Source organism: Aedes aegypti, chromosome 2 (assembly GCF_002204515.2).
Source record: "Aedes aegypti strain LVP_AGWG chromosome 2, AaegL5.0 Primary Assembly, whole genome shotgun sequence".
NCBI classification, from domain to species: domain Eukaryota; kingdom Metazoa; phylum Arthropoda; class Insecta; order Diptera; family Culicidae; genus Aedes; species Aedes aegypti.
The window spans coordinates 267,463,392-267,488,837 of NC_035108.1; the positions used below are offsets into that span (position 1 = coordinate 267,463,392).

The following is a 25,446-nucleotide window of genomic DNA, read 5'->3' on the forward strand; positions in this document are numbered from 1 at the left end:
CTCATCAAAGTAGTCTATGAAACACTTTTAGAGCTTTGAAAAATGCGTAATTTGGTGAGTGAAGAAACTCGCTATCTCTTTCCGTTTAGGAGTTATTGTTGTTTTTCTCTCAAAAACATGCCTACTTTGATTGTGAATATCTCTGATTGGGGCAAACATAAAAAATATCTTTTGAAGGCATGCAAAAGACAAAATAAAATTGTATATTATATCAAAAAACTACAGATGTGTTATTTTTTTAACTTTAATAAAATGCCTTGAAAAACAAAGGATTTTAAGCAGAAAAACTTCAATAACTTTTGAACTGCAATAGATATCATCAATCTTTTTGCATGAAAATTTGCGTTTTGTTAAGTTCTAAAAGTCGTTCATAGACAACTTTGACGAGAAAATAATATTAAAAAAACTAGAGTTGAAAAACTTATTTTTGTTGGACCACCCTGCGATGATTCGGAAAAAATGCTCTAGATTGGTCAAATTTTGAGCTACAGAAAAACTTTTTTAAGCAAAGTTGATCAAATTTTCAAGTTCTACCACTTTGCCAAAGAGCATATACCAGTATTTTTGCAAATAAAAAAGTTGATTATATGATATGTGTGATATTGTGGACCACCCTAGTTTCAAATGACACAGTATATAAGCTTACATTTTTAGAAACAATTTTGTAGAAGATCATTTTTGTCTAAAATTTCATTTTCATGCTCAAAATGCAAAATAATAAAGAAATACATACTATGAAAATCTTCAAAATAGTTTTAGAGCCCTATATTTCTTATTTCAGATTTCTCGTCAAAGCGGTCTATGAACGACTTTAAGAACTTAACAAAACGCAAATTTTCATGCAAAAATATTGATGATATCTATTTTAGTTCAAAAGTTATTAAAGTTTTTCTGCTTAAAATCCTTTGTTTTTCTAGGCATTTTATTAGAGTTACAAAAATAACACATCTGTAATTTTTTGATATAATATTCAATTTTATTTTGTCTTTTGAATGCCGTCAAAATATATTTTTTATGTTTGCCCCAATCAGAGATATTCACAATCAAAGTAGGCATGTTTTTGAGAGAAAAACAACAATAACTCCCAAACGGAAAGAGATAGCGAGTTTTTTCACTAACCAAATTAAGCATTTTTCAAAGCTCTAAAAGTGTTTCATAGACTACTTTGATGAGAAATTTGAATTGTAAACTCTAGAGCCAGAAAACCAGTTTTGTTCGGACCACCCTATGTCACCGTAGGAAAAAAGCTCTAAATCGGTCAATTTAAGAGATACAAAAAAACTTTTTTAGGCAAAATTGCTTGAAATTGAATGGTCTACAACTTTGTTAAAGCATGTATAATATAATTTCTACAAATAAGAAAGTTAGTTACACAATTTCTATGAAAATGTGGTCCACCCTAATTTTTAATAACACCCAATAAAGGACCTTACTAATACAAACAACTTTGTAGAAGACCGTTTTTGTCTAATGTTTCATTCTAAAGCTCAAAATGCATCTTTCCGCGTAAAACTGATTCCTGGACCACTGTGCATTGCCACTAAATGGCCTTCATTATATTATTTAAGGAACATAATTCAAAGTCCAAGAAAAACAATTTGTTATCACGTTCAACTCCGTAAGTGAATTAAATGATTATCTGAGCTGTATTAATTGTTTCTAAAGTTTGGGGTAAGATATGTTTTTTGACTATACTGAAAACATCGTCAACGTATCTTCAACAGATTTCAGGTAGCTGGCTTTTACCTTTTAAACTTTTTTTCAAAATTTGCCGCAAAAGTCTCACTTAAAATGGAGAAAGAAGGTTCCCCATTGTGGTTCCATTTTACTGTTTGTAAGCTTCATCTCTTAAGGAAAAATAGGCTGTTCTATTCCATGTAACGTTTAGATAATTTAATGGGGGTTCACCTACTTCGCATAAAAACGTTTGGCATAATGGATGCTTCGCATAAAGCAGTTTCATATAAAAACAGGTAGCATTTTAAAGAAGACATATGATTCCGTTTATGCCAAACGTCCATTATGCAAAATGTCTACTCATAAAATTATGCGAAGCGTCCTTATGCAAAACGTCTATGCGAAACGTCCCCTTCCCAATTTAATGTATGTACGTACTTGTTTTATCCAATCTGTGCATTCATTTTGACTAAGCAGCCAATCTTCTAATAGGATTATGGCCTCTTTAACCTCCGGTTTGTCGCGCTGTGGTATTTTGTACAACAGTTGGGATTTATATGCTATGATTTTGTAACAAAGATTTCTATCGACCCCAAACCAAAATGTATTCCTCAAGAATCTTTTTAAGAACAATACTCGACTTTTTTTTACGGTATGGCTCTTTATAATGCGGTAAAATCAACAAATGAACAAAGAAGTCACATAATAATGAACACACTATTTAGAAGGATAGCATCCTCGGCAAAGTTGTTCAGTAAGTTAAGGACTATCATTGTTTGAACTAGTTGATTCAAAATTTTGTTACCAGGCGGTGCTAGTGAGCATGAAAATTGTGTTTTGCGAATACTTCAGGATCCTAACCTTTTAGAAAGATGGCATCCTCGACAAAGTTGTTGCGTAGCTCAAGGGTTATCATTATTGTAGCTAACCTTAAACTTCAAGGATTAAATAAAGAAAGCCTTTGAGCTACTGAACAACTTTGCCCAAGATGTCATCTTTCTAAGTAATCAGGTTCCTGGGATATTCGCAAAACCAAGGGTGTGCGACAACCGAAAGGTTAACAGGAATGCTAGGGAACAAAGTTTTTTTTTTTTTTGAAGACACCGACACGTAAATGGGGCCCAGATAGCCGTAGCGGTAAACGCGCAGCTATTCAGCAAGACCATGCTGAGGGTCGTGGGTTCGAATCCCGCTGGTCGAGGATCTTTTCGTAAAGGAAATTTTCTCGATTCCCAGGGCATAGAGTATCTTCGTACCTGCAACACGATATAAGCATGCAAAAATGGTCAATCGGCAAAGAAAGCTCTCAGTTAATAACTGTGGAAGTGCTCATAAGAACACTAATCTGAGAAGCAGGCTCTGTCCCAGTGGGGACGTAACGCCAGAAAGAAGAAGACACGTCAATGCTTCCAGTGGAAGTCCTTTGAAGGAAGATTGATAACGGATTAGCATGCAACGCCCAGTGGTACAGTCTAAATACGTTCCTGACGAAAAGTTTTCCAAACTGAAGCAGGAATCGAACCCACACATGACTCGATGCAATTAAACGCTTGGTAACACCAACCGCACGGCCATGAAGCCCACAAATTAATCTTCAAAGGAAACCAAAACTTCATCATCGGCTTTTTTTAGATTTTCAATCACTACTGTCAAATGATTGGAATTATTAACTGTTTGACTATCAAAGTTTTTTGTCAAATTTAGGAATTTTTGGACTAAATACTTTGCATGCAAGCTTATGGATAGGTGATCCAATAGCTGAGACAATCTCACGCATTTTATTACAAGGTTTATGAACTTTAAGAAGTCCTTTAATGCTTGGTAATGAAGGGTTAGATACCTTCAGTGAGTATACAACGTTACCCTTATCCGGTTTTGATTCTTTGGGCACTTTGTCAATACGCCTCACCATTCCTGGAAGAGGATCTCTCTATTGTATAATGTAAGGTCCTTCTTGAGTTTTATTCTACATTATCCCTCTTAATTCTCCGGCAACGCAGTCTTTATTTAGATCATACGAGGTGCTTATTTGCCCGACGTTTCAACATGGATATTGTGTCTTCCTCAGGGGGTGGATTAAGTTTTCGTATTTTATGATATGTTTTGTCTAACTATAACTGTCTGATGTAGATTTTTTTTGGTACATAGATACGAAAATCGCTGTCTTTTTTGGTGCACAGCTTGTACTGGCACAAGCCAAAACAACGGACAAAAAACAAAACTATATTTACCCCCTGAGGAAGACACAATACGCGTGTTGAAACGTCGGGTAAATAGTCACCTCGTTTTATCTAAATGAAAACTGTGTTGCCTGAAAATTTAGATTGTGGAATTTCCTTTATCTTCTCTTAAATTGAAAACCGGTTTTGTGTTGAGCTGTTTGTTTTGGGATGTAGTGTTCGTGTTGCGGAAGATGTTGGCGGTGTGTGTTCTGATTTCCTGTATTTGTGATGTCTGTAGATTATTAGTGTTGATTGCTGTTTCAATCTTTATGACTTTTTGTACGTTTGTCAGACGGTATTGCGTAGGTCAGTCCCTTGATAAGAAGAATTAACTGTTCATCTGTTAATTGCTCAGATGAACGATTGACCACTATTGCATTTCTGCTATATGTGTTGATTGGTTTTGTGAGAGGCACGTGAAAAAAATTGATTTTGATACTTAAATTTATTTATTTATACTGCTAACAGTTTTCGATTTCTCACGAATTGACAATATTCTGCTGTTTTTACTTCTGTAAGGAAAATTTAAAAATTATCTTGGAACTCTATTGCTAATTTTTAAATGCACAGAATATCATTCTAAAGTTCTCACTGTAATTCTACCTAAAACTGATTAATCGTCCCAAAAGTTGCATTTCAATGTATTTCATTAACTTGGGGTTACTATTGACTGTTTTAATAATTACCTTGTGACTTACGGGTGTAAGCCTGTGTGTATTACATTGCTTGGGAAAGCAATATCTTGACGTATTCCATGTCAAATCGGTCAGTCACAGAACTTGACCATCTTCGATTTGTAGGTAAATTTTTCACATGTTTTCGTTTTGGTAGAATAAGTGTTTTCCGTAGAAAAATCGATCATTTTAACTCAAGAATAACTTTTGAATATGGCCTATAAGATGTGCATGCAATATTTTTGAAAAATTATAACTCCGAAACTTTTGATTTTCGAGAAAAATGTTCTATCAACGAGTTGTAGCGGAACATTTAGACTACAAGAAAAAAAAAATATTCACTGAAAAAATATCCTACTTCTTTTAATGAAAAATGTAAAAATAAAACATAAATTTTGTATTACAAAAAAACCCCATTTTTTAATATTTTTTTTATATTTTCACCATAGAATCTCGATAGGAAACGGTTGTTTGGGACAAAAATTCATGATGGAGAAATTTTTAACAAAAAAGTTTTTCTAAGACCAACTTTTTGTCGACTTTCAAATTTTTGACTTTTTGTGCAAATAAATACGTTCTAATGATAACCATGATCACCTCTTAAAGTTGCCTTTTTTTAATTACATCAATTTCATTGCAAAAATAATGTTTATGTAATAAAATGATCAATTTAAATTAGTTATTCTCGATTCTCCAACAAGAACAATACGAATAGAAGAGTACACTGCCCATAACTGCAAAACAGTCACATTCGACATTTTTGACAAAATGGAGTTAATACCGGGGAGAGTCATCAAATGGCAAATACTTTCGATCAACTTACTGAAATCTGTGAGATTGTTCTAGAAAATTCGAAAAAAAATACCAAGTTGTTTTGTCACATTGGCAATTGTAACCGCATAACAGTCACATTGAGATTGTACATGAGCCTCATAATGCAGTAGCAACGAAATTTCTATCAGAATTTTTTTCTGACTGTGCACCTTATATGCGATATGAGTTGAACAAAATTTCAGCCTCAAATAAGCACTTTTGAATTCTTAGTGATTTTTTGAAATATTAGTTTCCTCCCATACTGCGATAAAATGCAAACTTGGTATCCCATTTACTCAATGCCTACTTTTGTCGAATGTTACAAATATGCAGTTATGGGCAGTACACTCAGGCAAATGGACAATCGAAATACATAGGAACCACTTATGAAAATTCGCCACAATAAATCGGGTTGAAATTCATAGCTTTGCAGTATGAAACCAAAATTTGAAAACAAAAAATACGTTCGCGGCAACCTGGAATCGAACCACGGACCTTGCGATCGTTAAGCCCGTGCGTACACCATGCGCTGATCGACGCCTGATGTGAGGTGATGCTAAAACGATACATAAAGCGTTCGTACTGCAATAATCGTGCATCCTCTCTCAAGGCAAAATATATAAAACTAAGACGTGAATGACCCTTGCGATTACAACGTTTATAATAGAAAAAAATGTATGAATTTCGATAGTCTAGTTCACAGCGAGTATAGGCCATATTTATCTCTATTTACTCATTTTTCATGATGGAGAATCGCGAATAACTAATGAAAATGCCTTATATTATTATTTATATAAAACTTTAATAAAATTAGAAAATGACTACTTCTAGGGATTTTTTTGCATGAAACATGATAAACAGTTAACTCTCCCTTACTTGATATTCCGTATCTCGATATCGAGTTAGAGAACCATATTTAAAGTTGGTTTTCATGGCTAACTCGATGGTCCCTTTGATCGCAGTTGCACTGGTTTTGTATTCTGTAGCTCGATACCTCCCAAACTCGATGGTCCCTTCAATATCGAGTTAGGGAGAGTTGACTGTGATTCGAAAATAGCTACTTCTAGAGAAGTCATCATAATAGTCATTACGATTGAAAATAATTGCAATATTCCCATTGTATCATCAGAATGTAGGGTAGATGTATTAATCTTCGCCCCCTCCCTAGTTTTCGCCCCCCTGGTAGAACATTAGCTTGTTCTAGATTGTAATAAAATAAAAAATTTTTACTTTTTAACTTATATAAAAGATTGGAATAAAATATACTTAGTTTCCAAATGTTACTAATTAAAGTAATTTTCTAAACCGCCAAATAATCACATATAAAAATGTGGAAAAAATGATACGCTATTTTTTGCGTTCATTGAGAAAAGCGTCTATTTTAAAAGGCAAGGAAAACATATTAAGATAACTATTTCATCTTTAAAAAATGAATAGTTCTGATAAGACATGCATCAGCAAGAGACACGAATAGATTTTTTCAACTATTTCAGCAATTATAACCAGTTTTAAACTATTTTTTCAGGGTGGCGAAAACTAAAGCACGTTTTCGTACGATTCTAATCTTCGCCCCTGGCGAAACTACCTGTAACGTTCTTTCAGTGGTGCGTGCATTAATTTTCGCCCCTCCTCGAAATTGTTCGAAAAACAAAACAAACTCATTGATTTATTAACTGTTTACAGGAGGTTACAGGAAGTTTAAAGGATTTTCTAAATGTACCGAATAGTTCCTTCTTCTTGGTATTACGTTTCACTGGGACAGAGCCTGTTCTTAGCTATATATTCTCAGCAGTATTCCTATGAGCACTTGCACAGTTATTAGCTGAGAGGTTTCTTTGCATAAGCTGCCATTTTCGTATTCTTTTATTCTGTGGTAAGCACAAAAACACTTTATGCCTAACGAAGTCAATATTATTCCCGTTAATAATAGATCTTCGACCGACCAGGAATTGAACTCAGACACCTTCAGCATGGCTTTACTTTGTAGACGCGGACGTTACCACTAGAATTAGGTGGGATTAAGAACTTCATCAACGTTTTTCAACCGACTACTAAAATCTGTTTAGTTTACCATAATCTGGTAAAAATCCTGTGCAGTAAATGTGACCATTTCCATAGTAGCATTAACTACAAAGCATTTAAATCCGTGACACCTACCGTACAGCACAGTGTGGTTCAAATCAAGTTTATTTCTAGTCATAAATATTGCAATTCTGGTTAAATAAATAAATTTTCTTGTGTATTGATGTTGACTACACTTCAAAAAAGTTAACAGATTTATGTAGTCTTGAAAATTGTTGGTTTAGTTCTTAGTTTTACCATGCATTCAGTAGTTTCTACAATAAAATTCATTTCAGTGTATGATATTTGTTGCTCATCATTATACTGATAGTCTGTGACGAAGAACAAATTGAACTTATTATTGTCAATCAAATAACCCACCATATTCAGCAAGAATGGAATAGAAACGAAATATTATCAACCGATTTTTAATATTAAATATTATTTTTACCACTACATGAGTTAATGGGTTTACCGCAGTACTTTTTTTTCCGCATTCAGTTTTTGGCACTGCTAACATTATTGAAAACGCTGAATATGATAAATTTCTCCCGAAATAACGGTACTTGATATAATTATTTAAAAAATATTGGAGAACTTTAATGTATGACATATCGGGGTTGATTCCGATATTCTGACATTGGATTATTTCATGTTGGGAAATTTCTCGACTTCCTGGGAATAATAACATATATCCAGGCTTCCGAATTCTCACTCACTCTCACGATAATGGATTTATCCCTCACAGCAATTTTCAGCGATTAGCTGCCTTGCGATTTTATCCGTCCACAAAACAAAGCGAAAATAGTAATTGCACATTTCCGCAGCTGTGAGAAGTTTGTTTCCTCTTTCTCCGATCCATGGAGAACTTTTCCTGTATCCATCGCCACAAGCAGCAGTTGCTTTTATGCACCAAATTAACCACTCCTTTCGTCAAGTTGGGGTGGTAGCATGGTTAGCGTGCACGCATCGCGGTTGTTTTTAGCAATGTACTAGGTTCGAATCCCGTCGCCGGCACTAGTTTTTGTTTATCCACATAGTGATAATTCTCGGGAGCAGTTGGTGAGCGAAAATATGATGGAGTGAAAAATAAATTATCCCCGGAGTGGAGTGGTTTTCGGTTATCCACCATCGTAGCTCCAGGGAAAATTAGTGTGAGCGATAAAAGATGTTCACGTGAGGAAGCGAAAAAAGCATTCTCCTTACGTGAGAAAAATCGTAGATTTCGCATCATTGATACGAAAATTCAGAACCCTGCATATATCACATAAATGCTTCAAGAGCATAAATAATTACTTTGCAATAAATAAAAACAATACATAGTGGAAATCAGGACCTTCCATAGCCTTCGTTAGTAGGCGGCTACAAAGCAAATCCATGCTGAAGGTGTCTGAGTTCGATTACCTATCGGTTCAGGATATTTTTGTAATGGAATTTTTATTTGAGTTCCTTGTCCATGAAGTGTCATCGTGCCTGCCACACGGTACGACTGTAGAAATGGCAACTTATGTAAAGAAACCATTTAGTTATGAACTAAGTACTTTTTGAAAATTAAGCTGAGAATCAGGCTCTGTCCTAGTGTGGACGTAATGCCAAAAAGAAAAAGACATAGTGGAAATAGGCAGGATAAGTACCAGTGGAGATGAAAAGTGAGAAGATAATAAGTACCTGTACTTCAATTAATGGGGGCGAAGATTAGAGCATGGGTGGGGCGAAGATTGAATTTAGGGGGACGAAAATTAAAGCACACCATCAATCCAAAAATTATACTTTTTTCAATAGTAAAACTTTGTTTTGGATAACTTTGCAGCTTGATCATCCTAAAATAATAGATGAATAGTTGAATAAACCCAATAACATTATTTGATATTGATTAATAGAGTCAGAAATTTATTATTCCTGCGATTACATGGTTTAGGGGGGCGAAATCTAGTGCTTCTACCCTATTTATTTTCATACAAAATTTTGAAAATCGACCAGAAGTTGTTCTTAGAAAAACTTTTTATTATAAATTTCCTCATCATGAAGTTTTGTCCCAAACATCTGTTTCCCATCAAGATTCTACGGTAAAAAAATAAAAATATAAAAATTGGGTTGTTGAGTAGTTAAAAATTAAAGTGTTATTTTTGAATTGTTCATGCAAATAAATAAAATATTTTTCCAGTGCATATTTTTTTCTTGTAGTCCAAATAGTTCACTACTTCACAGGGCATTTTTCTTTAAAATCAACAGTTTCGGAGTTGAATTTTTTCAAATAAATTGCGTGCATAAAAATATACGCCATTTTTAAAAGGTATTCTTGAGTCAGAATGATCGATTTTTCTATGTCTAAATTCTTACTCTACCATATCAAACGCATGTGCAAAATTTAATCCAAATTAAGGGTTATCGGGCACGATTTTTTTTAATTCATTCTGGATGGAATTTGTCTCTTTGTGTAATCCAGCAATGCTCTTCTTCAGGTCGAAAAACGTATTTTGCTCCATTGACTTGGTTGTCATTTTCACTGCACTTCTTTGAATGTTTTATTTTTTCTTTGGCAAAAGTGAATTGAAGTGTTACAAGTCAATTAGTGATTTGCTTAAACATTGTCTGATAAACCCTCCATAAATAAAAAAAGCGTAGCTCTTTTATAGATATAAAAAACTCTAAGAAAATAATACATCACGAAATCCTTGAATAAAAATTTGCAATCATAGAGAATGTTAGAGTACATAAAGAGCAAATATTACAATAAAAAATATTCGAATGAAAAACTACGACCTTCAATTGATCTTGGTCTAATGGCTACCGCTTCTGCTTCATAAGCAGAAGGTCATGGGTTCAATCCCAGGCCCATTCCTTTCCTCGTACTTTGTAGTTGTATCTTTCACTTGCTTCTATCTACTACTTCTAATATATCACAGTTCATAGCATTTGCTAGAACCCGAGACGGACAGAAATAAACCGTTTCCGTACGCGTCCATTCTTTCATCATTATAGCACGTCTTTCCTTACGCCTGACACGTAGGCAGTCTGCTAACCAAACCCCTCTGCCATAAAAATTACACCACGCCTACACCCTTCCCGCATGAGCTGGCGTAGACGCAGTGGTATATGCGGTCTACCGTGGGAGCCAATTGAATGCACCATCAACTCCTTCCCCTTCCCCTAGTTTTTTCGCCACCTGGAAATGCAAAAACGTATGACAATTATGAGTACTAAAAACTTTTCGGGGAACTGGGCGGCTCCATCCCATTACCCCGAATGCCATTACCCCGAACGCCACTACCCCGAACGCCACTACCCCGAATGGGTCACTACCCCGAAAGCCATTACCCCGAATGGGTCATTACCCCGAACGCCACTACCCCGAATGAGCCATTACCCCGAATAGTATGAGATACCGTACAGTATCTTGTTTTGCGTGCAAAAATGCGTCTCTAATGAAGGCTGGTAATTAATGGCACGTAAAATTCGTCGGTAAAATGTTCATCATATATTTATTCTTTCGAACTATCTTGATGGCAACTATATTCTTCTCATTCTTTCTGAGACAGTGCCTGTTTATCAGCTCAGTGGGCACCTTCGCAATTCAAGGGTTCATTCACAAATTTCATTTCGCCAACAATTGCTATTTTTAACACCTACCCACCCCCTCGTACTTTTTTTTGTATGGAAATTCTACATAAATATTGAATGGGCTGTAACATTTTGAGAACAACCACCCACAAACTTTTTGCTCCCTTCAGCGTTACGAAATTTGTGAATGGGCTTTAATAAAATAAGCCTTTTATTGACTGAAAGGAATTCGAATCCATAACCCTCAATATGGTGTTGCTTAACAGATGCGTAACCACCGGTATTTGGACTTGTTGGTGGTGTTCATATTTCAATTTTGTTTTTGAACAAATATTTTTCTTTCTTATGAATATAGGTTGTGTCATAGCATCACGTTGTTACAGTGATCATTCACGTCATAGCTGCAAACATTTCACCAGAAATTTGTCCTTTTTTTTAAATAGGCTGTTCTTTCACGATTTTGTTGGATAAGCTAGTCACTAATATTTCCATATAGAACAGCTTTTTGTAAAGGAATATATCTTGAAGGCATTCACTAAAGAGATTCCTGCTATAATTCTAATCGGAAATTTTCCCTTTCTTTTATCTTCTTGTATTGAAACAGACAGGTCTCTTATGGATTTACTCACCACTTTTCTGCCATCATCATTTCTTCATTATCTTGAATCAAAAAAATATTTTTTTTTGTGGTTATCCACAGAAATTCAAATTAATGATCCCACAAATCAACAAAAGTACTAACTGTAGCGTCAATCAGAGGCCGCCGATTTTTCTAACATGTACAAGTGTACAAGTGCGATAGCGGAACGGTCGTCTATTAGGTTGGTTTTTAGGCGGGTTCCATAGAACAACTTTTGCAGCGACTATCTCAGGGTGAACTTCCTTTACCATCGTTTACGAAACAAAATCTTTAAGAAGATCTTAATCTGAATGCCCGACACCTATAAAATGAGTAAAGGAAGAGGCTACCGACGTCCAATAAGAGACTTTACTACATCCTAATTTTGTACATATTATAGCTATCCTTCTCATAATCAATTCACCCTTCTTTTCGAAATAGGCTGTTCTTCAGAGCATTGCAATGTGGCTGTGTGAATCTTCCCAAAATTAGAGGACAAAACTTAGTGTATAAAAATTATTTGCTGAACAACTAGCTGCTTTTTTATCTTCTTATATTTTAAAAATACATTTTTGAGCCAAACTCGTGAAATACTCAAAAGGAATCGTACAATTATCTCCCCACTCTTTAACTAGAATATGTCTCAAAATGTTATCCATTCGGGGTAATGGCGTTCGGGGTAGAGACCCATTCGGGGTAGTGGCGTTCGGGGTAATGACCCATTCGGGGTAATGGCTTTCGGGGTAGTGGCGTTCGGGGTAGTGGCATTCGGCGTAGTGGCGTTCGGGGTAGTGTCATAGAATCAACTGGGCTATTCGGGAAAACGAGGTATTAGGGAAGTGGCATTCAGGGAACTGGCATTTGGGTGAACGGTTTCGGGGAACCGAGCGAAAATTTCTTATAAAATATGAGCAACTTTGACACCAAACATTATTCATGAAAACAACATTACTAGAATGAACAGCCAATATCTATATGAAAATCTTTCACATTAATGTTAGCACTTGCTATACCGGCAAATAGCTCTAAAGAATAGCCAACGTTCAGAAGAAGGAAAAATCTTCAATGAATGCTGTAGTTATAATTTCAATAAACCACTGTTGCAGCAAACATTTAAAGAAAGCCAATAATCCACAAAAGGAAAATTTTCTTGCTTGTTGTCAATAATTGTTGTCTAGAAACGTGGGCTAATAGCAAATGTTTCACGGAAACTTTGATGGAAATTTTGGAAAGTCAAACTTGCTATTTAGCGCAGTGCATTTAGCTTCCCCATTTTCTATTTCTTGTAGATGGTCCAGCCGAGGAGAATGGTGCGAGTAATTTAATATCAGCTGTATCCAATGATAAATGTTTAAATCAAGTGTGTGCTAGAATAAGGGCGTAAGTTGCATGGTCAATTTTTATTCATCGATCCTCTCTTCTATGAACAAAGGTGACAAGGTTCAAACTTTTTAGCAGTTTTACGCTACAAAATACAAGACGGCTACGCAATCTGGCATCCTGAGAAGGAACATTGCCAACAAACTTGCATCTTGCCTCCTTTATTCACAGAAGAGAGGATCGATGAAGAGAAATCGATCGTGCGACTTACACCCTTATTCTAGCACATGCTTGAAAACAGGAAATTTTTCTAGATAAGAAACCAACATGCCAAAAACATTTAAACAAATAATTGAAAACACAATTCCTGTTTTGTTTTGAGAATTTCGGCCTAATAACTCATTTGGCCAAGCAATCTTCGGCTAACGTACTTCGGCCTAATAACATGGCTCCAGTTTTACTGACTTTGATCATAATTCAATGAAATTTTTCAACTAACTCGCAACAACTCGCCATACAAAGTCCGTGTGTTCGGAACATGAGTCTGTTCAAAATTTATAACAAAACGGACATCCACCCTACCAAAAATTCCGTCAATTAAAAATGTACATGCACCTCACAAGTGCTAATATATGATACAAATGTCTAATAACAAATCCATCAAAATGCAAATTAGTGCATGAACATGAGCATAGATGACCGTACAATTCGTAGTTCTTCTCCTATCTGGCGTTACGACCCAACTGGGACAATGCCTGCTTCTCAGCTTATGTGTTCTTATGAGCAATTGCACAGTTATTAACTGAGAGCTTGGTCTTGCTTAATTTTTTACCGCTACGGCTATCTGGGCCCTCTCAATTCATAGTTGCTACTCCTTGATTGACCAGAACAATTGAAACTACTCCTAATCCATCGAAATGCAAACCAAATCATGGACGAACTCTAAATGGAACATGAGCGTGTTCACCTTCGTCTCTAGTGATTCAAGTGTTGGTATCTACGCTTAACTCATTAAAAAATCTGAAGCATACCTCCTTGGGATTTCATTATTACCACATTGCAAATCACAGTTGAACACCATTTAATGCTGTCGAATATTTCATGAATCTCAACAACCCGCAATTTTGAGTCGAAAGGGGCCGTCCATAAATGACGTAGTATTTTTTCACTGATTTTTTACACCCCCTCCCCCCTCGTAGCATTTCGTCACAAATGCTGGTACTCCCCCCTGGAAAATACGTAGCATATCAAGCACCCCCCCCCCTTTATTTTTTTAATTTGTTTTCCGTAGTGACTGGGTTGAAACAAAAAATTGGAATTGAGAAGTTCAATACAAAGTTTGATCTTTATTACTGACTGAAATGTAAGAATAATCTAATCTAACAGTTTGATATACAGTAGCGCTCAAAAGTAATTTGGAAAAGTTTGAAATAAACATTTTCATTGATTTTGGTTTCCAGGTTCATATAGGCTAAATCATATTTCTTTTGCTGTTCTTACCATGAAAAACAAGTTTACTATAAAAAATGTGAAAAAAATATTTTTGTTTGGATTGATGAAGCTCGTTACTGTCGAGTTAGGGTCCAATATATTTTATAATATATTTAACAAACATTTCGTTATACTAGAGGATTGTTTTTTTAATTATTCGTTGTTAGGAAATAGACTTCAATAAAGATGATAATGAAAATATATTATTTTGAAATGAATCATCGTTAATATTATCCAATTTCAAATCATTTTAGCGAACAGTGGCCAGATACACCGTGTCCAGTATATTCTCATACAAATTCGAGATAACATTACTTTGTGCTTGTTTAACTGACATCATTGGTGATAATATTTTTGGAAAGTGGTTGTAATACTGATTCACTATAGGAAATATTTTGGAAATATTTCAATTATAAACTTATTTTATCAATTTAATCAGAATTTATGAAAAATATTTCCAGCGGCACGCTCATAGGCAGAGCCCAATTTCAATCTGCAGTTATCGCACATATATTTATCAAATTTTATCAATATTTATCTATTCAAAACGCAATATGATTAACTTAAAGTTTCTGAATGTTTGTGAATGCTCTGATTTTCACTTTGTTAACCAGACCAATATGAACAAAAATTCATTTTAAGTGCAAAACACGACTTCAATGGACATTTCTTCACTTATCATAGCAATTATTTTTTCTTATTCATAAAACAAGCTATTCTACGTTAGTATAATACTACCAGACTACAATGAAATACTACGACATTGGATTATCCTACATTCAGTGAAGTTATACCAAAGAAAAGAAAAAGTTTATGACAATATATTGGACACGGTGTACCTAAAAGATTACACTTGAAATATTTGGAATGTTTAGAAAATTTTAGCGATTATTATACAAATACATTGATCTCTATTAATATTTCAGTTGAATTTCATTATTGTTTCCATACTGAAATAATCTTACACAACCTATAATGAAAAAGTTAAATAATAAAAATTCTTCAAATTACCGAGTTTTTAAGAAAACTGAATGATAGGGCAATTTTGATAACACTCGAATCTATTATCCTCATTAATATTCAGGCTATTCCATCAAGAGCATTGATATATCAAAACAAATGATGAGTTGATTGGGTGGAGATCTCCTGCAACATTGAAGGCATAATTAACGGAATAAATATTTTGTTTTAAATGTAATATTTGCCAAGAAGAGCATATTTTATTTTGTTGAAGAAATAAAGCCCCATCAGAAAATATGGATAAAACTAAAACGCCTGACTTTATGTCATGTTAATAAATGGCAAAAAATGTACTCCAAGTAGTTAGAGCATTGATTTTAAATCAATTTATTAAACTTTTTTGTTTATTTATAAATTTATTAATTTAGACACGAATATAATATAATATTCACATAATTATTCAAAGCTTGAAAACATCTGTTTGATTGCATTTATCTTGAGAATCTAAAGTTTCATAGATATTTTTTTAATCTTGTCATATGAATGTTTTGAAGCTTAATCATAATTTTATAACCAAAGTTATAAGTAAAAAAATAAAGAAGTTTGACAAATTTTTTCAGCGCCTTTCTTTTAACGAACTTGATTCAAAATGCTACGTCCACTAGCTAGAACCCCTCCCTCCCCCTCGTCACACTTCGTCACAAATACGTGAAGACCCCCCTCCCCCCTAAAAAGCTACGTCATTTATGGACGACCCCAAACGAACATGACCTCGTTACGACTCTCAAGCATTCAAACACATATGGCATTTATCGATTGAAATACTATGCCGGTTGAATTGGGGTGGCTTACATCTTCGTCATTATGCTTCATTTTTATTATGTTTCAGAAGTTTGATCATAATTCGTTTCATATCATAATAACAACCTAGTATGTGTTCAAATAAAACATGCTCACGATTTGTTTGGAAAAATGTTAAGGTATTAAAACCTAGTGCCAACAATAGATTCACAGTCTGACGATAATGGAAATCGCCCTACTACCGAACGAAAATGTAAAAAGAAATACAAATTTTGCGTGTTGAGCCCTCCATCCTGCACAAACATCATCATTCATCAATTCCAATTTTCCCATGAGTATTGAAATCGCGTTTCGCCAACGGTACGGTTCCAAATTTTCCCTAATTTGGCCAATTTTCTTCTCCTCTTTTTACCCCTCTCTTAGGCATTATCAACGGTGGTGGAAGTGGAAATGGCGGCAGTGGTGTCAGTTCGCAGCAGCACAACATCATCAAAAAGTTTTCCCCACATCCTTATTTTGACTTTGACGTGCCTCGAAACATCACAACTCGCGTGGGTCAGACGGCGTTCATCAATTGTCGCGTCGAGCAGATCGGAGATAAATGGGTAAGTGACGGATTTTGATGGGTTGGCACTCTTTTTTTTCGCCCCCCTCCTGTCAGAAACATGATGATACAGCTTCTGTCACCTTTTTCTACGGCAAGGACATCATCGGCTGAATGTATGTTTTGCGGTGCCTTACCGGGCACTTTTTCGTTAAGAACGAGGGCATTCATTGCATTGAATTTATCGTGTGATTGTGGGCGTTTAAGGAAATGAAAAAGCTTCGTGCTTACCAACCCAATATTTTCCGGAGATGTGCGGATGAATGGCGTTTGTTGCTGAAAATGAAAAATGAAATTTCATGGCATAAGTTAAGAACACACCACAATTTTAGTGTGCTCTTAAACTTAAAACTGGAAAAAGATCAAACTTTTCAAAATTGAAAGTATAATACACCCAAAACTCTTATTACGTAATGGATCAGGGGTACGTGAATAGAATATCTTCAATTGAAATCAAATAGAATTGTTTAGAGAAACTTAAAAGTATATGGAGTACCGTGCACTTTTTAATTCCGCTCCTAAATGCTTATCTTTGACAGATACGCGTATTTCGACTATCACTTGCAGTCTTCTTCAGTGTCAGTTACACGTAACACACAGTGGATACGAGTAACTGACACTGAAGAAGACTGCAAGATAAGCATTTAGGAGCGGACAAAGATGTCAATGATAAGCATTTAGGAGCGGAATTAAAAGGTACACGGTACTCCATCTACTTTTAAGATTCTCTATTTGAGATTCTGCTCAGAGGATTCGAACATTCATTAAAGAATTTTTTCCTGTTAGGTAACTACAAAATTGACAGTTAAATAAATGGGTAGACAATATGACAAATAGGTATTTACCAATTCAAGTTTAAAGCGTTGAAATGGCTTGAGTTTACCAAAAACTAACAAAGAGCAGTGAGAAAGTGCAAGTGTTGTCTATCAGCTGTATATTCCTCGTTATTATTTTTTGTAAAGTGAAAAAAGTTTTCCCGAAGCTGTTGAAATGGACAAAGTTCAATATTACGAATACAATTCTTTATGCTGTAACCCCTTCGGACTGGACGGCCACAAATCAGTAAGGACAAATCTACGATCGATCAGCCAAGGCCTCATCAGTAAGCTTCATTCGAATGGAGTTCGGTGGATTACGGAAAAGATGAAAATTTGCGTGAAGTGCTCCATTACCGGTGACCAGAAGGCTCTCGTAACGGATCTTCCAGAAGCAATGGCGTTTGAGGAACAAGTTTCACCACTATCTTCGTTGGTGTCGCCAAAGGAAACTCCTTCCTCGGGTGAGTCAGTTGGTTCTATAAATAATGTACAAAAAATACAAGAGCTTGCTAAATTCTTGGAAATTTCTTTTTAAGTAAAATCTTCACGTTTGGATGCTTCTAGTAGTAACTATCGCAATGCTTCTATGGACTAAATGTTCAATCAAATTTTGAGTAAAATAAAGACTTGGTTTCCGCCTAATATTGTCGATGTTACAGAGGATTTTAATTCCGTTTTATTAAATTTGAACTCAGCTGTTGCAAAAGCCGAACCTGACAAGCAAATTGAACTTCTAAAATTACTTCCTAGGAATTGGTCATATGCCAAAGTTAATGCTCATTTTGACGTGTCTCAACACGTTATAACTGAATATAAAAAAATACAATTTAGGGATTTAACCACTTTCAAAAGTAGGACGACCCTCGCATGGATCAGATGTCCAAAACATAGTTTCAAATTTTTACCTAAGGGATGATATCAGTCGGCCATTTCGTGGCTTGAAAGATACCATATCTATTAAGTTACCCAATGGAGTGCGCCAAAATGTTCAAAAACGCCTTTTGCTTGACCCTTTGGATACTTTATATAAACAATATTTGGAAACCTGTAAGAGTGAACAGGAATCTGTCTCATTCACATCGTTCTGGAAACTTAAACCAAAACAATGTCTTTATACAAAGTATTCATCGGCCATGAATGTTTGTGTTTGCATGATACATGAGAATATGAAATTCATGGTTGATGCATTGAAAAAAACTAATTGCTTTGAAGTTCATAATACAGAAAAAGCTTAACACCTTTTTGACTAGTCAAATGATATGTCTAGATAGTACAGATGATTGTTACTTGAGGTCCTGTGAGGATTTTAAATTAAAGAAATTAGATTTTGTTGTCAATCGCTTAGATGAAAACAACGTTGAAGAAGTTAAGTACTGTTTTTGGATTATTTCTCCTCGTTGTGAAATTATCAACAAAGAGGAAAATGTAAATGATTTTATAGAAAATTCGAAAAATCTCACAGAGAAGTTTCTTGTGCATCAATTCAAAGTAGATAAACAAAATAAATTTATAAGAGCTAAAAAGGAATCACTAGATGAAAACAAAGAAATAATGTGCCAGATAGATATCGCGGAAAATTATTCGTGCGTGATACAAGATTCCATTCAAAGCCATTACTTTTTACGACCTTAAGTAACAATACATCCATTTGTAATTTATTACAAGGACAAATCTTCGATCAAAGTCTTAAATTTTGTTGTTATTGCTGACATAAAAAAGCATAACACGACATCAGTTTATGCTTTTCAAACAAAACTAATTTCAAGATTGAAAAATAAATTTCCTGAGCTTGAAAAAATTGTAACGCTAATGTTGTGCACACAACGTACAGCAGTTTAAGCGCCACTCCCGGGTTAGGGAGACTGCTGACGCTTTTCACAGGTCCGGCTATGAGACTCTGTCCAAGGGCGAGTTTTACTAGTGGCTCAAACACTCGGTCTTATCCGACAACCCCAACCGAAGCACCTACGAATTTTGTAATGAAAAAAGGATCTCCGAATAAAAACTCTAAATTGAAACAAGTGTAAGCTACAATCAATTAAGTAAAGGAAGCGATACTCTATTCATGCCTATAGGGTGATTTTACAATTAGTTTACAATTTTGTGTGGGAGGGCCCTACCTTGAGCTCAAAGGATCTAATTTTAAACTTACGGTTTTTTTTAACAAATTGTGTGCTGGCGATGAATTCAACTGTGTCGCACCGGCGTTGGTCGTGCGATGGATAAGCCGCACTGGATGCAACAAGTTTGCTTGCCGGCGGTGTCACGCGCCAGCTTTTGATACGACCAAATGTTGCGTTGGCTCTCCTCGTGCGTGAACCGTGTGATGCGACGAATCTGTTCCAGTCAAGAGCGACGGCAGTCGCTGTTGCACCACATCAGGCTGGAAAACGGCGTCCACTAGGGGCTTGCGCGCCAATCGTTCCACTTGAGCGTACCCTGGCGCCGAAGGACGAAAGCTCGGGTGAGCGAGGATCGTCAGCGTGACGAAGGCGTCGTATACACGTGGGCAATGGGAATAGCACGTAGCGTTGCTGGCTGAGGCGCATGCGGCCCGAGGCGCTTGGTGGTGAGGCTTATACGCGTAGCACTTGATGGTTTTTGGGAACTAAAGAAAAAACCCTTCGTTGAAGGGAAAGCTACCCGACAACGATATTAGGATTTACACCAATCATGTTCAATCGCTATTTTGCTTACCACAGCTTTTTTTTTACTAAGCACACAATTTAAAGAGGCTAATTTTCGTATATGTACGCTGATATCCTGTGTTCTGCAAACTACACAATTTTATTTTATGAGATATTATCTGGCCAGAGAAATTATCTTCTCACCTAAATATGGGAAACTAAATCCACTGAATAGGTTTAACTACGGATCACCTAAGTTATAATAAGCCACAATAACTTCAAGGCACTAGCAAACTTCAAATCACTTCAGTCTAGCTCGCTCGACTTCACAAAACTGATTGAGGGCTTCCACCCAAAAACTACCTCATCTAGGTTCAACCATCAATTCGCGGCTCAACGGATTATCGTGCGATGCATCGGATGATCCTGATGCAGACAAAAAGTGGCCAATCATAAACCGCCACGTGAAACCACGATCCGGGGATTCTCTTTTTCTCTCAAGAGTAGGCGCCGCGATCCCTATTACGATCCATATCGTTTGGGGGTGAGCCATCTCACCTAGCAAGCACTCATACTCAATCCGTTATGCTACCTGAATTTGGGGTACCGGAGAATTTCGAGTGGAGCCATAAATTCCGTAACGCGAGCGTAGCAATCTCCCCCTTTCTTGAAAGATAGTACTAAAAATGCTGTCAGTCGTATTTTCTGCGGGATTCCTATGGAATCTCCAGGCGGATCATTAAAAAGTCGTTACAAAATCATTTATATTTCTGATGGTTGCGGAGAGCAGTACAAAAATAAATCAAATTTCAAAAATGTATGCAACCATGAAAATGATTTTAAAATTAGAGCAGAATGGCACTTTTTCCCAACCTCACATGGAAAAGGTCCATGTGATGGTATCGGTGGCAATATTAAGCGAATGGCTAGAGATGCTAGTATTAGAAAGTCAGCGGAAATTAATAACGCCAAACAATTTTTTTACTGGGCTGTGTCGCAAAAGGTGAATGACCAATTTAAAAAAGATTGGGAATTCATCTATGCAACTGAAAATGACTATTCAGAGGCTGAAAAATTACTTCAGGAGAGATTTTCTAACCTTGTTCCAATTCCTGGAACAAAAAAATATCATTAATTTATTCCAAAAGACGAACGAAGCATTTTTGCGAGTGAATTCTCAGATGCACATGAAAACCAAGAAAATACAGCATGCTTTGTTCTTAATACTACAAAGAAACGAAAATCTTCTGGTGGTAGCAACCAAAGGCAATCTTTCCGGTTGAAATAATAGATAGTTTTAAGATAAAATGTAAGTTATGTACTGAATAATTGAATAAATAAAATTAAAGAAAAATATAAAAAGAATCTTATTTGTTCCATCGAAAAGAAAGAATCCCTTGGAATGGAAAAGAAACAGTTTTTACAGCTTTGCTTAACGGTGTAATGTTTCATGAAAAATATAATCCAATCCGACTTATACTTCATTAAAACCAATCCCATATCGTTTCTTTCAGATCTTTTAGAAAATTTGCAATTGCTTTGATAAAAAAAAACCTTGTTTTTCTGATGCTTCGATTGAAATATGGTTTTTCAAAGAATATGGTCATTTTTCATAACAGGAACAAAAAAAAAGTACATCTTAAAAGTTACTAGAATTGAAGTTTATAAAGTTTCCTTTTCAAAAATATTTTAATAACAATTTTCCGCGAGTTCGGGCATAGATTTTCCAGCTTTTCTTTATGAATTTCCCTAACGGTGGAAAATTTTGTGGAGAACTTTTTCCAGTTTATATTTTTTTTTTGGATTTCTGAGAAAATTTGCTTAAATTTTCATATCAAACTTTGTTTCTACAATGTTTCGTTCTTGAGTTATGATTTTTCAAAGAAAAGTATTATATGGCACATCTGGACATTTTTCACAAAATTGGCCATAACTCAAAAACAAAAAAAAAGTGCATTCCAAAAATTTCAGTGATTAAAGCTTATAAAATTACCTTCTCGAAAATATTTGTTTGAAAATTTTCCACGAGTTCAGTCATAATTTTTCCGGCTTTTCTTTAAGAATTTTCCCAACGGTGGAAAATTTTGTGGAAAACTTTTTCTAGTTCATATTTTTTTTTGATTTTTGAGAAAATTTGCTTAAATTTTCAGATAAAAACTTTGTTTCTACGATGCTTCGTTCTTGAGTTATGATTTTTCAAAGTAAGTAGTGTCAAGGGAAAACAAAAAATTTCCACCTGAGTATTCCGGAAAAATAGGCGACCCTGAATTTTTCTCAATTTTTTTTTATTCATATATCTATGAGCCCTGCCTGTGGAAAAAGTTTCATGAAAATCTGAGACCCTTCGGCCCAATTTGTACGATAATAAAAAAAATCCCCAAATGCAGTTTGGATTCTGCAAAGGTTTATCAATTTTAAACGCAATTCGAGCAGTAGTCGAGTGTGCTGAAGAGACGTCGTGTACGACGGATCCTTGACACTGCGGCTACCCAGGAAGGTGAAAATTGTTGGTTTTGCGGATGATATGCGGGGATGGGCGAGACGCTGGAAGAAGTGGAGATGTCAGTGATGGGAATAATTGACGCAATCGAGGACTGGATGAGCGAAGTCAAACTGCAAATAATACCCCACAAAACAGAGATACTGCCAGTCACGCCAGAAACGTACGGAAGATGGCCAGAGTCGGATCTATGGCGAGGTGGCAGCACAAGTGGGACTGCACGGAGAAGTGAGGGATGATGGACCCATTGGCTCATTCCAAACCTGTCGACGAGGATGAATACGAAGCATGGAAAGGTGAACTTCTACCTGACACAGTTCCCATCAGGTCATGGATGTTTGAGAGAGTATTTCCATAGATTTGGCCCAGACTGCCCAAACATCGAGGGGACACCGCAACCTGCAGGTTTTGACTGTCCAAGATACGTGGAAGTGCAGAATTCTCGGAAGCAGCGACGTAGATTTAAACACCGTAGGGTCAAATGGTCCAAAACGCTACTTTAAGGATATGTGTCGTATTCTCCTGAAGAGATCCACATTTTAACGCCATTCGAAGTGCTAACAGTAACTTTACAATATTTTCTAGCTATCATCATGAAAACATTTCATTTGTTTTTTTTTACGGTTTTAAAAAATGTAGAAAAGTTGGTTGAAAAATGGGGCTGGTTAAAAATGACCAAATGGATGGGGTAGAATGCCATTTGGTATGGAGAACGAGTATTCAGCAACCAAGTTTCCAATATTTAGGCAAAAAAGTGAAAAATGTTGAATTTTACTGGGAAATTAAGAAAAAATAGATGAGTATATGCCCAAGGGTTGTAGTGGCAACTCTTGGATAAACATATTTTAACATCGTTTGGCAAAGAATACAAATTGAAACGTTCTAGGAATACTTTAATGAAGTGAGCCATTTTACCCCTTCAGTGCGTGGCACGTGGGGAACAGAGCGATAACGCAAATCATGTCGTCACCGCAGCAGAAATGGCGAGAAGACCAGAGGGCGTAGAGTCGTGATTAGAATAGGCTAGATCCTCCGTCGGGGACTAGGCTGAGTAGTTCGAACGTCACATAGTATCGGTGATGGGTAGTCGAGTATTCTGCGAATCGGAAGCCTTCCTCCACCGGAATCGCCGGACTGACCTCGACACTATACCGACCACCATCGAGTCGGAGTAGGCTAGATTGCGAAACAGCACCGGCAAATGGTCATCAGGGCGCCTGTGAACTGGAAGTTTCCCTCCACCGGAATCGCAGAACCGACCTCGGTATCTACCCGGCCAGCTTCGGAGTTGATTAGGTCCACCGTCGGGGAGTACTGAGTAGATCGCGTAGTTGTATCGGCAAAGGGTCTTCGGGGCGCCTGTGAACTGGAAGTTTCTCTCTACCGATATCGCAGGACCAACCTCGGCATCTGCCCGGATAACATCGGTTCGGGAGATCTTCCGCCATCTTGGACTATTGCATCTATTTGTTGGAGTACGATAGATCATTCACAGAAACTATTCTCAGTAGTCCGTAGCGAGTCACCAGTTGGATTAGTTGGAGCACCAGTGAACCGAAAGGCATCCTCCAGCCGGAATCGCTGGGTGGACTTCTGCACTCTACCGGCCAACGTTACCGGTTTCGGGAAATATTCTTCCGTTGAGGTAATCACCATCGGAGTAGGCTAGCTTCACCGTCGAAACTACACCGACTAGCATCGATCACGACGAATCGCCGGCTTCGGGTCGTCGGGGCGTTTGCGTACCGGAAGTCATCCCTCAACCTCAGCATCCAACCGGTCCGCCCGAAGAGCATGACGAGCCGTGCAGTAAAGTCGTCCAAAGAAACAACAAGCACAGGAGAATTAATCATAAAATGCCTGACATGGCTCAGGTGTGTGACCGGCCCCAAAATGTAAGTGACGGAACAGAAACATATCGCAGCCAGAGGTGACGAGGCATCAACAAGCCCTCAGCTCCCTGCACCATGAGGTAGTTCCGGGGGAACATCGGACTTGTAGCCCAAGCCAAATAAGTTTTGAGTTTAGTAACTATTGAAGGTTATTCTAAAACTCCTCTGAGTTCAGTTCTTCAGATGTAAAAGTGTAACTACTTAAGTAACCATGCTGCTCAAGCTGAAATTTATGCATACGATGTACACAAAGCTGTCATTACTACATAACCATTATTAATCATAATTGTATGATCCCATATGAATTTTAACCTTGATGATTAATCGTCAAGAGGTTACGTTTGTTGATCTTTAGCTTTCAATATTGTACCTTTTTATTTCGCCCTATTGTGTAAACCTTGTTGATTTATCGCTGAAAGACTACTGATTATGTATATTGAGTATTGTTTGATCCTTCGACCTGGTGCTTGCTCCTGCGGGGGCGAGTGACGAGGGCAGGATCAAACATGTCGCGCGTCGTTTGGGAAGAAGTGAAAAAGTGTCGCGAGTGTTAGTATTGTTTGATCTTTCGACCTTGTTGCTTGCTCCTGCGGGGGCGGGCGGCGAGGGCAGGATCAAACATGTCGCGTGTCGTTCGCGTACCACGGTGGAATAGTATCGCGCATCGCGTTAATAGTGTTTGATCCTTTGATCTTGACGCTGGCTCCTGTGGGGCGGGTGACGAACACTTGTTCGGCGTTCAATGCGTTTATCGAGTAATATCGCGAATCCGGTTAGGCGCATTAATTTCAAATTATATACTTATC

At 36.6% G+C, this 25,446-nt stretch overlaps 1 protein-coding gene across 5 annotated transcripts in view; it reads left to right on the forward strand.

Annotated features, from left to right (window-relative positions):
• LOC5568775 (zwei Ig domain protein zig-8) overlaps nt 1–25,446 on the forward strand; it is a 141,986-nt gene that overhangs the window by 94,243 nt on the left and 22,297 nt on the right. For all 5 annotated transcript variants that reach the window (XM_021845026.1, XM_021845027.1, XM_021845028.1 and 2 more), the window contains one exon: nt 16,623–16,804. In XM_021845026.1, coding sequence (XP_021700718.1) covers nt 16,623–16,804 — 182 coding nt within the window. The remainder of the gene's footprint in view (nt 1–16,622; nt 16,805–25,446) is intronic.